The sequence below is a fragment of the Nicotiana sylvestris genome, chromosome 11 (assembly GCF_000393655.2).
Source record: "Nicotiana sylvestris chromosome 11, ASM39365v2, whole genome shotgun sequence".
NCBI lineage: Eukaryota > Viridiplantae > Streptophyta > Magnoliopsida > Solanales > Solanaceae > Nicotiana > Nicotiana sylvestris.
Window position 1 is genome coordinate 48,034,678 of NC_091067.1, and position 13,120 is coordinate 48,047,797.

A 13,120-nucleotide genomic window follows, 5' to 3' on the forward strand; every position below is an offset into this window, starting at 1 on the left:
GTTACTTGCCCATTCACTAACTTGCATCAGTCAAGCTCCCCCCAATACACTTATGCTTTGTTAATTGAGTCTCACAGAAGCTTGGACTCCCTTAAGTTCGGTGGCTAGCTCTCTAAGTTGTTTCAACATCTTTTTCATTGAGCTCTACTAAACTCGCCCAATTATCATGCTGCTACAAAAATCTTAAATTAACCTATTGAGCAAGTGAACCTATAGGTACATCATTAAGAGAAAAACACAATCTTCTCTCTCCTAAGAAAACACTATAGGGTGGCTAAACCCTATAGTATTTTCATGGCCAATCCAGCCATTAGCCATCCTCCTTCGGTGACTGGTTAGTCTACTGCTTAGCCAAAAAATAATTTTTGTGGTCAAAGCAAATAGTAGAATAATTTGGATTTTTAATAACCAATTTTACTTCACTTTTCCTAATATAGACAAACAAGAAATCATAAAATATTAAGAGAATAAGGAGAAAAAATCTTATTGATAGTCGTCGCTTCCTTCCGAGAAAAGAGAACCAGATTCTTCAAATAACACAGTATAAAATATAATTGATTGACAGTATAATTTTATGAATTCCTTGATGATCGTACACAATATAGTAAGGGAGGTTTATATAAGGGTACAATATGTAACTGTTTTTCCTAATTAATTTTCGCCAGTTACTAATATTTATTACTTTGATTGTCGTTACTTGTGTAATTTGTAACGGTTATAGTAATAATATTCAATCGCGTACAATCAAGGATTATGTGAATTTCTTTCCATATTTGTGGCTATTAATGAGTTTTCCTTCTTTGTAGTCTTTAATCATGTATCTCGTGCCTATCTCTTCTTTTCCAGTTGCTAGATGCGGTATCTTTGTAAAAACTTCTGTGGGTATTTTACCCATGCTTCTCCTAACCCTCATTCTTCTTTTTTACTTTGACTCTCATGCCACTTATCATCATATCATTATCCATGGGCGAGTCTATTTTTCCACAAATACAGATAATTCTCCCACTTTCTGAATATTCTCAACTGAATATTCAGGAAGTCGTAAGTTTAGTTATGACGGGTATGTCTTGCTGCCTCTTCCCGATATCATTATGATTTACATTAGAAGTGAAGGTATGTACATCTCTTCCATTTAATGCTCGAGACACGTGTCTTGTTGTGATTAGCTTTATAGTTTGCATTGTCGCTTTAGGTTTTCTACGGTTGTGTCAGTTTGACATGACGGTTCCATGATGACGATTCATAATGACGCCTTTTTCTTATAAATACCGCATCACGCATCTTCCAAAACTTCTTCTACTCTTTTTCGTTCCCTTCTAAGCTTTCTCTGCAACTTTTCTTTTCTCTCCATGCTTCTACTATACTTAACAATGGCTTTACGGTCTTCAAACCCTTCTTCATCGTCTGATCCCCGGCTATTATAGTGGATGACTTCCTCCTTCTATAGCTCCGGTTAGAAGTAGGAATAGAGGTGGTAGGCTTCGTGGCCTAGGATCTATATCGAGTCGGAGTACCACTTCTTCTCAGAAAAATTCTTGTAAACCTTTTTCTTCCTACAAAGTTAAATCCTCATCTACTCTTATATCTTCTTCTAAAGCTAGAAATCAAAATGAACCGTTACTAGAGCCTGTAGTTTAGAGATTGTTCCTCAAAAAATTTCTTTTAAATCTGATTGTGAAGCATGGAAGAAAAAGTTTCTTCCATAGAAACACTTAAATTTTCTGATCACTATCCTTCTCTGATCAATTCTGGTCTCCTCCCTTTAGTACGCCGAGAATGTTATTGGAAATCAGACTTCTCAATCATAGCCCCTAATGTCGATGACCAAATAACCACTTACCGTGAGGGTTATTTGTTTGTCTACATTTGTCCTTTCACTTTAGGATTCAACCATTCTATTGACCCCATGATTATTGAATTATGTTGTAATTTCAACGTTTGCCTTGGAAAAATAGGCCCGATAATATGGAGGGTTGTGGCTTGCCTTCGCTATCTATCGGGCTTAGTTTTCGCCGCTTTCTCTTTTTGTTATCTCCTCAATCTGTATTCCCCAAAGCTTTTTCATGAGGTTGTTTTCACACTTGCAGCAAGAAGAAAAGAGTCTTGGTCAGTCCTAAAGATGATCGTGACCGAGGTTTGTATGCTCAGTTCATGGATGTTCCCACTCATGCCTTAGTGGGAGAAGAGAACATGCCTTTTCTCGAGAAGTGAAACTTTGTACGTGAGTATTTTCCTTTGCTTCTTCACTATGCTATTTTCTTTTTTAGAATACTAATTTTCTTATCCGTATTTTCTTGTGTTTCAGCAATCATGGAAATTTTCGATGAACTACCCGACATCCGTGATTGGATAGAGAAAATGTTGTGTGTCGCTCCTATAGAGCAAATATTCTGGAAATTTCTATTCCAAAAGTTTGGGTGGAAAGTCAAAACCCACGGTATGTTACTTTACGTTACTGTGAATTTTTCACTTTTCCTTCATTTTTTGACATCCTTTGTAACTTTCAGGATTTGCTATCCGCAGAATCCGTCCTGATTCCGCTCCTACAATTAGACTCGATGTCAACACTGCTCAGGAGCGAATTTTGAATATGTCCTCTTCAACGAGAAAAAACAAAGAATCTCGCGCCTCTGATGAAGAGGGAGAAGATGAAGGCTCCCTAGTGAAGAAGCCTCGAGTCAGAAGACGTGTTTTCTTGGATGATGAATCCAACGCTCCTTAGAACAAGCCTTCAGGATCCGTGCCTTTTCACCTAATCGAGGAGCTTGAAGATGTCCCCTTAGACATTTTTTAGGATGAAAATGTTGGTCTTGCCTTGAACCCCCTTCAAATCCTTTTGAGAGGCTTTTTGCTCAAGGATTTGAGGGTGAAGAAGAAGAGTTTGGCTTTGTTTCCGATGAGCCACCTCTTGCAACCCTTCCTATAGGCCCTGTTTCTCCCGCTGCTACTCCTGCTACTACTCATGTTGTTGTTCCTCGTGATGAAGCTGGCCCTTCCAGTGGGAGAGGTATGAAGTAGGTTATGATTGAAGTTCCCGAGGGCATGAACTTACTGCGGTTTGGTTGAAACCTTTAATTGTCCCCCTTGAAGGGGAGAAACTTGAATCCCACTCCTCTATCACTTGGATGGATGATGTTATTCATTCTTCTCTCAAGGTATATTTTTCTTCTCTTATCTCTTTCATTTCTTCTTTCTTTAAATTTATAACGTTTTTCCTTTGCCTTTTTACAGGTCAACGTAACAGGTACAAAGCTAATGAGGAGAGTGTCTTGGAAGTTGAGCACGGAAGCTGACAATTGGAAGGAACAATTTGAGAGCCTCCAGTTAGTGAAGGACGTTCTGGCTGGTGAAAAAAAGACTTTAGGGCAACAACTAAGGACCACTACTACTGAGTTAGCATTATTAAAGGCTTTTGCCAATCAGGCAGAGGAGGAAAAGGATAGTATGGAAGCCACCTTTGCGGAGCAGCACTCAATGGCAACTGAAGAGATTCGAAGTTTGAAAGAACTTATGAATAAAAAAGAAGTGTATGTGTGTGATATGATACAAGCATTAACTCAAGCCCAAGAAGATCTCCATACCTCTTCTAACAAAGTTAAGTTCCTTAAAGCTACTCTTGAACCTTTGAAGGTTTCTTATGAATGTCGAAGCTAAAATAGAAGAATTGAGGGTTGAAGTTGAACAATTGGAAAAATATTACGAGGCTTTCGAGGATAAACTAACTCTAGATGTGAGTTAGGCCTTCCTGAACATGCGTATTGAAACTTTGATCTCGAAGCTGAGATTGCAAAGTCAAAGGATGCAATCGAAACTATTCAGCAACGCCAAAGTTTCTCTACACCCGAAGATGAAAGTTCTAAAGGTGATTTAAGGAAAGACGGTTCAGAGGCTGATCCCCATCTTCAACATTAAGTCCCCAAGTTTATCCTAGATGTGCCAGAGAATTTCGGCACATTTAATATAAATTGCTTAGATTTTAGCTTGTTTTAAATGCAATTATCTTTTATACTTATGTAATTTTAATGTTTTTGCAATGTATGAGGTTTAAGGACCTAAGAGCATGGAATGAAATCAAAAGGCCACAAAAGGACAAGAAAAGAGCAAAATGCGAATGCGAATATGGAAATGCGGATTGCAAATCAACATGCGGTCCGCATAAGGGTCAAAGGAATCGCAAACCCCAACAGTTTGTTGGCCAAAGTCCAGTGCAAGAAATGCAGTCCATTATGCAATCGCATAATAGGTTTGCGGGCTGCATAATGGACCGCAAACTTGTTGTGAAAGCTGCTGAAGGTGGAAAACGCGATGAGAAATGCGATCGTATATCTACAATGCGGATCGTAGAACGTGAATGCGATGTATGCCTGGAAACTAGGGTTTGGAAATGTGATGGCCATGAAGAGAATGCGGACCGCGTGTCTATTATGCGACAGATATGCGGTTGCATAATTGACCTGGAAATGGTATTTTTGTCCGATTTTGGTCCTGAGTTTTGACCTACTATAAATAGATTTATTGGGTTTTTGTGGGGGCATCTTGTCTGGTTTTTGAGCTACAATCCAAATCCTTAATATTCCTCTCTTTTGGAAGCTTTTGAAGGAAGAATCTTGCACTTTCTAAGCTTTATGGCATTAAATATTCTCATCCTTTTGTATTTTACATGTGTAGCTAACTTTAAATACTAAGGTTGTGGACCCTAAATGGGTGTTATGTTAATGGGTGTTTAACATTGAATATATGTATAATGGTTGGTTGATATATATTTATTTCTCATTCTTCATTTATTGTTGGTGGTTACAAACATTAACAAGTGCCATTAAATTCTTTCTTTACTTGGAAAAGTGAGTTAGAATTTGGTAGAAGTAAATATCAAAAACTCAAGGCTTTAAACCTTGTTTAATAGAATCGCTTAGGAATAAGTGAGTTTTATTTGGCATATATTGATTGTTCTTAATTGCAACTCTTTTATATTTGGAAAAATCATAAAGAGGAAATACTACCCAACTATTGAAAAATATTTGGTAGTCATTTAGAAATTATTTGCATATCTAAAGAACCTTCCATTAGAAATATATCATATTAACACTGATAGCATTACACTTCATTAAAGGGGACACAATTTTGGTTTCCTAAATCAAACTATTTACATTCTCAAAGTTACAATTAGTTATTTCTTCAAATCACAATTATATTATACTCTTGTTACAATTAACCAAATAGAATTACGACTTAAGTCAAGTGACACAGTACTCGAGTAATGTTTCACACCTATTCTCTGTGGGATTCGACCCCAACCTTGTTGGGTTATTATATTTGATACCGACCGCCTTACACTATTTAATTAAAGTGTAATTTGAGCGTATCAAATTTTGGCGCCGTTGCCGGGGAATACAGTTTTGAAATTACTAATTAGTGTGTGCTTTACTTTGCGTCTTATTCTATTCCATCACACTTTGCTTGTTTTGCTTGGTATTGATAGGAGAATATGGCCGAATATGAAGAAGAAATGGAAGAACAAATGGAAGAAAATCCTTTTGCGGACATAGATGAGTACATCGAGGATACAAATGCTATTGTACCTCCGGTTGTTGGTGCTGCAACTTTCAAGGTGGAACATGGTTTAATCCTTATGCTCAAAGCGGATGGGTTCAGGAATTCCACTGATGATGATCCGACACAACATCTTAGAAACTTCTTAGGTGTGTGTGCGATGCATAAGCAGAACAACGTCTCTGATGATGCCCTAAGGTTGAGGGTGTTCAAGTACTCACTAGCTGGGGACGCAAGGAAATGGCTTCAAAATATGCCACCAAACTCCATTCATTCTTGGCCTGAGCTTGTCCGAGCATTCTTTACTAAATGGTTCCCGCAAAGCAAGAAGTCCGAGCTCCGAGATTAAATTTTCTTTTTAAAGCAAGTACCGGGAGAACATCTACATGAGGCATGGGATCGATTCAAGTTATACTTGGTGAGGTCTCCCAATCATGTTTTTCTGGACTCTATTTTGTTGGAGAAATTCTACATGGGTTTGGATCCTATGAACCAATCTATAGCCAAGAATGCAGCTGATGGATCTTTTATGGACAAATCATTCGCAAGGGTCACACAAATACTTGACAAAATGGCAAAACATAATCAAGCATGGCACTCAGAAGACACCACAGGTGGAATTGCATATGGTTCTCCTTCCTTGACCACTATGATCAAGGAAAATCAAGAGAGAGATCAAGTGATTGCAGGGCTTGCCACAAATGTCAATGTGCTGAAAAAGATGTTCACCGAAAACCAAACGAAGAAGGTAAATATGGTGGAGGATGTGCAACCCATATCAAATGAAGACTTTAAAGAGGCAAACTATGTCACAACTCTCAAGGAGGTTATCAAAGGAAACAATACCAAGGTCAAGGACAACAAAACCAATGGAGTCCTCACCTGCAAGGGCAAGGCAACCAACAGTGGCGAATTGACCAAGGCAGCTCAAATCAAGGAAATTGGAATAACAACAACAACTTCTCAAATCGGAGTTCAAACCCTTATGTTCCTCCAAAGGCTCAATATTCAAATCAAGGTTCCTCAAGTGATTTCAAGTTGGAAAGCATGCTTGAACAGGTATTGAAAAATCAAGAGAAGTCTGACACTTCTATGAGGAACATGACTGAGCTTGTTGGCTCCCATACCACATCCATTCAAAAATTGGAGATGCAAATGAGAGACCTCTCTAGGGAATAAAATCCGAAGCAAAAAGGGACACTTCCAAGTGACACAATTGTGAACCCAAAGGGTAGTGGGAGTGGTCCAACTTCTCATGTCATGGCAATTACTACTCGAAGTGGGAAAGTACTACAAGGAGAGGGTGAACAAGTGGTTGGAGTTGAAGAGTCCGAACAAGAGGTTGAGGTTGAAGAGCCAAGTGTTGTTGAAGTTGAAAAGGTTCCGGAAGAATTGAAAGTGCAAGAAGAAAACCGTGAAGAGGTAAAGGAAAAGGTAAAAGAGACACCAAAAACTCTACCACCAATTCCTAGACCTCCTCCTCCATTCCCTCAAAGACTTGCTAGGAAGGTTGATGATAGCAAAATCGAAAGGTTCTATGACATTCTCAAGCAATTATCGGTGAATATTCCATTTGTGGAAGCATTTCAAGAGATGTCGGGTTTTGCTAAATATTTGAAAGACTTGATTACCAAGAAGAGAACCGCCAAGAATGAAGTGGTGAATGTGACTCACCGGGTTAGTTCCATCATTGCAACATCCACCGTTCAAAAGAAAGAAGACCCGAGAGCTTTCACTATTCCATGTACTATTGGGGAACATGATTTTGCAAGAGCCCTTTGTGATAATGGGGCTAGCATCAACTTAATGCCTCTTTCCATTTACAAGCAAGCAGGCTTAGGTATGCCAAGGCCAACAAGTATGAGATTGTAAATGGCTGATCGTTCCATAAAGAGACCGGTGGGAATTGTCGATGATGTGCTTGTTAAAGTGGGAAAGTTTCATTTACTCGCCAATTTCGTAATCCTTGATTGTGCGATTGACAAAGAGATCCCTATCATTTTGGGGAGACCATTCCTAGCCACAGGAAGAGCACTAATAGATTCAGAATGGAATGAGATCAAATTCTGTGTGAATGATGAAGAGGTCACATTCCAAGCAAGCAAGGGTATGAAACTACCACATGAATATGAAATCATCTCGGTGATTGATATTGTTGATGAAGTGGAAGATGCGGTTGAAATAAAGATGGAAGAACAATGCCTCGGTACGGCGTTGGCGGCTATTTTAGTGAACTTTGATGGTGAAAATATGGAAGGATATATGGAATCAGTCAATGCATTGGAGGGGCTTGGGTCCTACACTTATGCTCCGGCGATGCTCTCTCTCGACTTGGAGAATAGAGCCACTCCTCCCGCAAAGCCTTCTATTATTGAGCCACCACAACTAGAGCTCAAACCACTTCTACCACACTTGAGGTATAAATTTCTTGGCTCAAATGATACTTTACCGGTAATCGTTTCTTCTTTGTTGAATGATGTGCATGTAGAACAATAGTTAGAGGTCTTGAAGGAGCATAGGCAAGCTATTGGATGGACAATTACGAACATACGAGGGATTCCTGCCGGAATTTGCGAACACAAGATCCAATTGGAGAATGAGACTAAACCAAGTGTAGGGCACCAACGACGGTTGAACCCGTCCATGCAAGAAGTGGTAAAGAAAGAAATCATCAAGTGGTTAGATGTCAGGGTAGTCTACCCCATTGCCGATAGTTCTTGGGGGAGCAAAGTGCAATGTGTGCCGAAAAGGGAGGCATGACCGTGATTGAAAATGATAAAAATGAGCTCATCCCAACAATAACGGTGATCGAATGGCAGGTGTGTATGGATTATCGGAAACTCAACAGTGCCACATGCAAAGACCATTTCCCTATGCCTTTTATTGATCAAATGCTTGATCGGCTAGCGGGAAGGTCATTTTATTGCTTTCTTGATAGATATTTCGGTTACAACCAAATCAATATAGCATTGGAGAACTAGGAGAATACAACATTCAGTTGCCCTTATGGAACTTTTACCTTTAGTCGGATGTCGTTTGGTTTGTGCAACGCTCCGGCTACTTTTCAAAGATGCATAATGTCCATTTTCTCCGACATGGTGGAGGATTTTTTAGAGGTTTTCATGGATGACTTTTCGGTGGTAGGTGACTCTTTTGAGCATTGTCTTAACAATCTTAGAAAAGTGCTCAAGAGATGTGAGGAGACCAACGTTGTGCTTAACTGGGAGAAATGCCATTTCATGGTGGATGAGGGCATTGTATTGGGGCATAAAATCTCAAAACATGTCATAGAGGTTGACCGGGCAAAGATCGAGATCATTTCCAAGCTTCCTCCACCTACTTCAGTTAAAGGTGTCCGAAGTTTCTTGGGGCATGCCGGATTTTATAGGCGTTTCATCAAGGATTTTTCCAAGATTGCAAATCCTATGTGCAAACTCCTTGAGAAAGATGCAAAATTTGTCTTTGACGAGAAATGCCTCAAAGCCTTTGAGGAATTGAAGCAAAAGCTCACCACGACACCTATTATTGTCACACCCAATTGGTCTCTTCCATTCGAACTCATGTGTGATGCCAGTGGTGTAGCTATTGGAGCAGTGTTGGGCCAACGTCACAACAAGGTTCTTCACCCGATCTATTACGCAAGCAAGACACTCAATGGAGCGCAAATGAGTTATACGGTGACTGAGGAAGAACTTCTTGCCATTGTCTATGTCTTTGAGAAATTCCGAGCTTACTTGTTAGGATCCAACGTGATAGTATACACAGATCATGTTGCTCTTCGCTATCTTATGGCAAAGAATGATGCAAAGCCTAGGTTAATTCGGTGGGTCCTGTTGTTGCAAGAGTTTGACAACGAAGTCAAAGACAAAAAAGGGAAGGAAAATCAAGTGGCGGATCATTTATCAAGGCTTGAAGAGGCAGGGAGACCAAAGGGAGATCTTGAAATCAATGATGCTTTCCCGGATGAACACATATTGGCACTATCTAGCACTTTTTCTCCTTGGTATGCCGATATTGCTAACTACTTGGCTAGTGACCTTATTCCGGATGGATTAGAATCCTATCAAAAGAAGAAGTTTTTGAGAGATTGTCGGCAATACTATTGGGAAGAACCATTCTTATTCCGTGTTTGTGCTGAAAACATCATCAGAAGGTGTGTTCCAGAAGAAGAGATTGTGCTAATTCTAAAGGCATGCCACGACTCACCGGTTGGGGTCACCATGGGGGGAAACGAACGACGGCTAAGGTGCTTGAATGTGGTTATTATTGGTCGTCGATTTATCCTGATGCCAATCAAATGGTCAAGGATTGTGACCAATGCCAAAGGCAAGGATCAATCTCCAAGAGGCATGAAATGCCAATGCACTTTTGTGATGGAGATAGAAATCTTCGACGTGTGGGCAATTAATTTTATGGGTCCCTTTGTAAGCTCTTGTGGGATGAAATATATCTTGGTGGTTGTGGACTATGTGTCCAAATGGGTTGAAGCAATTGCCTTACAAAATAACAAGGCAAGGAGTGTGACCACATTCTTAAAGAAAAACATATCCACGCGGTTTGGCACTCCTAGAGCCATTCTTAGTGATGGTGGGTATCATTTCTATAACAGGGCATTCACGGGGCTACTAGAGAAATATGGCATCAAGCATAAGGTGGACACACCTTATCATCCCCAATCATGTGGCCAAGTTGAAGTTTCCAACCAGGAGATAAAGGACATTCTAGCAAAGACTGTTAATGCAAACATGACCGATTGGTCAAGGAAGCTAGATGATGCATTGTGGGCATATCGCACAGCATACAAAACTCCTATTGGCACCTCTCCTTATCGGTTAGTCTTCGGCAAGGCTTGTCATCTACCCGTGGAACTGGAGCACAAAGCCATGTGGGCTTTAAAGAGGTTGAACTTGGACTGGGTTGAAGCTGCAAATTTGAGGTTAACACAACTCAATGAAATGGAGGAATTCCGTTTCCATGCATATGAAAGTGCAGCTGTGTATAAAGAAAGGATGAAGTTCGTCCACGACAAAAAGATCTTGAAAAAGGAGTTCAAGTCGGGTGACTTGGTTTTGCTCTTCAACTCAAGGCTCAAATTGTTTCTGGGCAAGTTCAAATTGAAGTGGTCCGGTCCGTTCAAAGTGGTCAATGTCTCTCCTTTTGGAGCTGTGGAATTAGAATCGGAGGATGGGCTTCGAACTTTCAAAGTAAATGGCCAGAGAGTTAAGCACTATTTGGGCACAGATGCAGAAAAACACTTGGTGGAGCAGTTGGCTCTCAAAGATGGTCTGTGCTCGACCAATGAGTGAACCTAAAGAAATGCCAACTTCATCGTTCTGCGACGTTAAATCAAGCGCTTCATGGGAGGCAACCCATGTGTGGTAACACCCTTTTTGTCCTTTAAATTTTAATTTTTGTTAGATAGATTTAATTGAGCAATTTAAAGTGTGTGTTAGAGTGCAGGGATTCAAAAGATCATAACACTAGGTAAAATTGCGTGTGAAAGGGAAGAAAAGTCACCATGCAAAGTTTGCTATGCATATGCGGTCGTATTTTAAGTATGCGGACCGCATTATGGTCGCAGACCCAGACAGTTTGTTTGGCAAATTTGGTGGTAAGATTCGGCAAAGAGGTGCACTTTGCGGACCGCATTTCAATTATGCGATCACATAGTGCACCGCATTTTGTCCCTCAAGCAATTCAAGTTGAATCTACCGCATAACACTTATGCGGTCGCATAAGGTGTTATGAAGTGACTTACCCATCGCAAACCTCCCAGGTAAGACCCTCGCATATCCTCAGCATTCGCACACTTTCAAAACAAAACAAAAGAAATGATTTTTTTTTATCAGAAAGAAAACGAAACAAAACGAAAAAAAAAGAAGGGAAAAACGGCTAGTTGAATCCAAGAAAGTAAGAAAACACCTGAGAGTTCATCTCCCAAGTGTGCTCGTTCATCCATCACTGGTATGTTCTTCCTTTCCCGCTTTGTTTATATTGTATTGTGTTTTCCTATTTTTGTTTCGCTTAGTTTTGTTCATTTTTCCTCGTTGAATATGGGTATCTATTCATAATATGAGGGTTTTTTTAGATAGGTAGTTATGTTTGGGGTGCTGGGTAGTGAAACTAGGTCCGCCATTGTTGAGGGTTGAGTTCAAAAGTTGAGAACGAAGGCTTTTGCAGACAGCATAATCGATTTGCGGTCCGCATTGTTGCCGCAAAAATGAATCCTAGGTGGCTGAAGAAGATGACCAAATGCGGCGACTTTGCGATCGCATAATTGATATGTGGACCACAAAGTCACAGCATACTGAGACAGTTTCAATGCTTTTGTAGCATGTTATTTGCGGCCATTTTGCGATCGCAGATCCATCTTTGCGGTGGACTTTGCGATCTCATAATGTGTTTATGTTTTCCAAGAATTTAATTATGTGATGGTTATGCGATTGCATAACCCGTCGTATACCTAGATCATTTCAAGAGGCAGAGAGTTTGAGACAAGTTTGCGGTCCGCATAGTGGTTATGCAACCGCATAACCTGTCACATACTTGACTTTTTTTGTATTTTTTCTGTTTATTTTTTCATTGTTGCCTACCATGTTGCTCACAGTTCATTTCTGTGCAGATATGGCTCCCAAGAAACATATAGCCTCTGCCCAAAAAAGGGCCTCCACCAGTCGTCAAGCACAACAAGCAAAATGTTCACGACCGGAACCTACTGCTACACTTCCCTCCCAGTCTGATGAGGAGGAGACCTTGCCCTCAGTTGACCTACAAGCTGAGGCAAGAAGGAAAAGAGGAGATGACTTCCAGCTCAGGTTTGGGGTCGAAGGGTCCAAGGAGCTATATAGAGAAGGGCTAACAAAACGTAAAATCCTGGCTGAAAAGAAACTAAGTATGAATGGGATACATGAGCAGTAACCCCACATATTGGAGAACATCAAAGCTAGAAAATGGGAGTGCTTCACTGAGTTGCCTGATGACTAGAATGAAACACTTTTCCATGAGTTTTATGCCTCTTACGGAGCCTCCAGGACTGCTCACCACAAGTGCAACAGAGTCTTTTGTGACACTGTATTGGTTCGAGGGAAGCAAGTGTTCTGCAGCAGTGAGATCATCAATGAATTCTACTTCCCTGACTGGAGCCCGGGCACAGCTGAGTATGCCACCAAATGGGCAAACCGGGATAATGAGCGTAGTTGGATAGCATCAGTGTTAGTCAAGGGGACCCCTGTTTGGATTATCCCTTTGCACAAAATATTCAAGGAGGATCTCACACGAGAGGGCAGATTCTGGCTTAGCTTTGTCACCTCTCGATTGATATCGTCCAGAAATGAGACTGACATAAGCATTGAGAAAGCTCTTCTCATTGCAGCATTATGGCAGGAATCAAAATTGATGTGGGTGATTTTATCTTCCGAGAGATAGGGATCCGGGCAAAACAGACAACCACATCACTTCTATTATCATGCTTGATCACATCCCTCTGTAAGGCGGTGAAACTCCCTATCATGCCTCACACTGACAATATGAGGAAGGCGCTGAAGGATATTGATATCACGCGCATTAATGA

The 13,120-nt window shown here is 40.5% G+C and overlaps 1 protein-coding gene across 1 annotated transcript; it reads left to right on the forward strand.

Moving 5' to 3' along the window:
* The first annotated feature begins 6,810 nt into the window (after nt 1-6,810).
* LOC138881010 (uncharacterized) lies at nt 6,811-7,422 on the forward strand. Its single transcript, XM_070161199.1, has 2 exons — nt 6,811-7,145; nt 7,233-7,422. Exons 1-2 carry the CDS (start codon nt 6,811-6,813, stop codon nt 7,420-7,422), a joined length of 525 nt encoding a protein of 174 aa, XP_070017300.1.
* The last annotated feature ends 5,698 nt before the right edge of the window (nt 7,423-13,120 follow it).

Bases quoted from the DNA above. Each gene is read 5' to 3' on its own strand.
- LOC138881010 (XM_070161199.1), top strand. From the start codon at position 6,811: ATGGCAATTACTACTCGAAGTGGGAAAGTACTACAAGGAGAGGGTGAA. The intron at 7,146-7,232 runs GTCGGGTTTTGC...TCACCGGGTTAG, and splicing joins GTGGAAGCATTTCAAGAGAT to TTCCATCATTGCAACATCCA.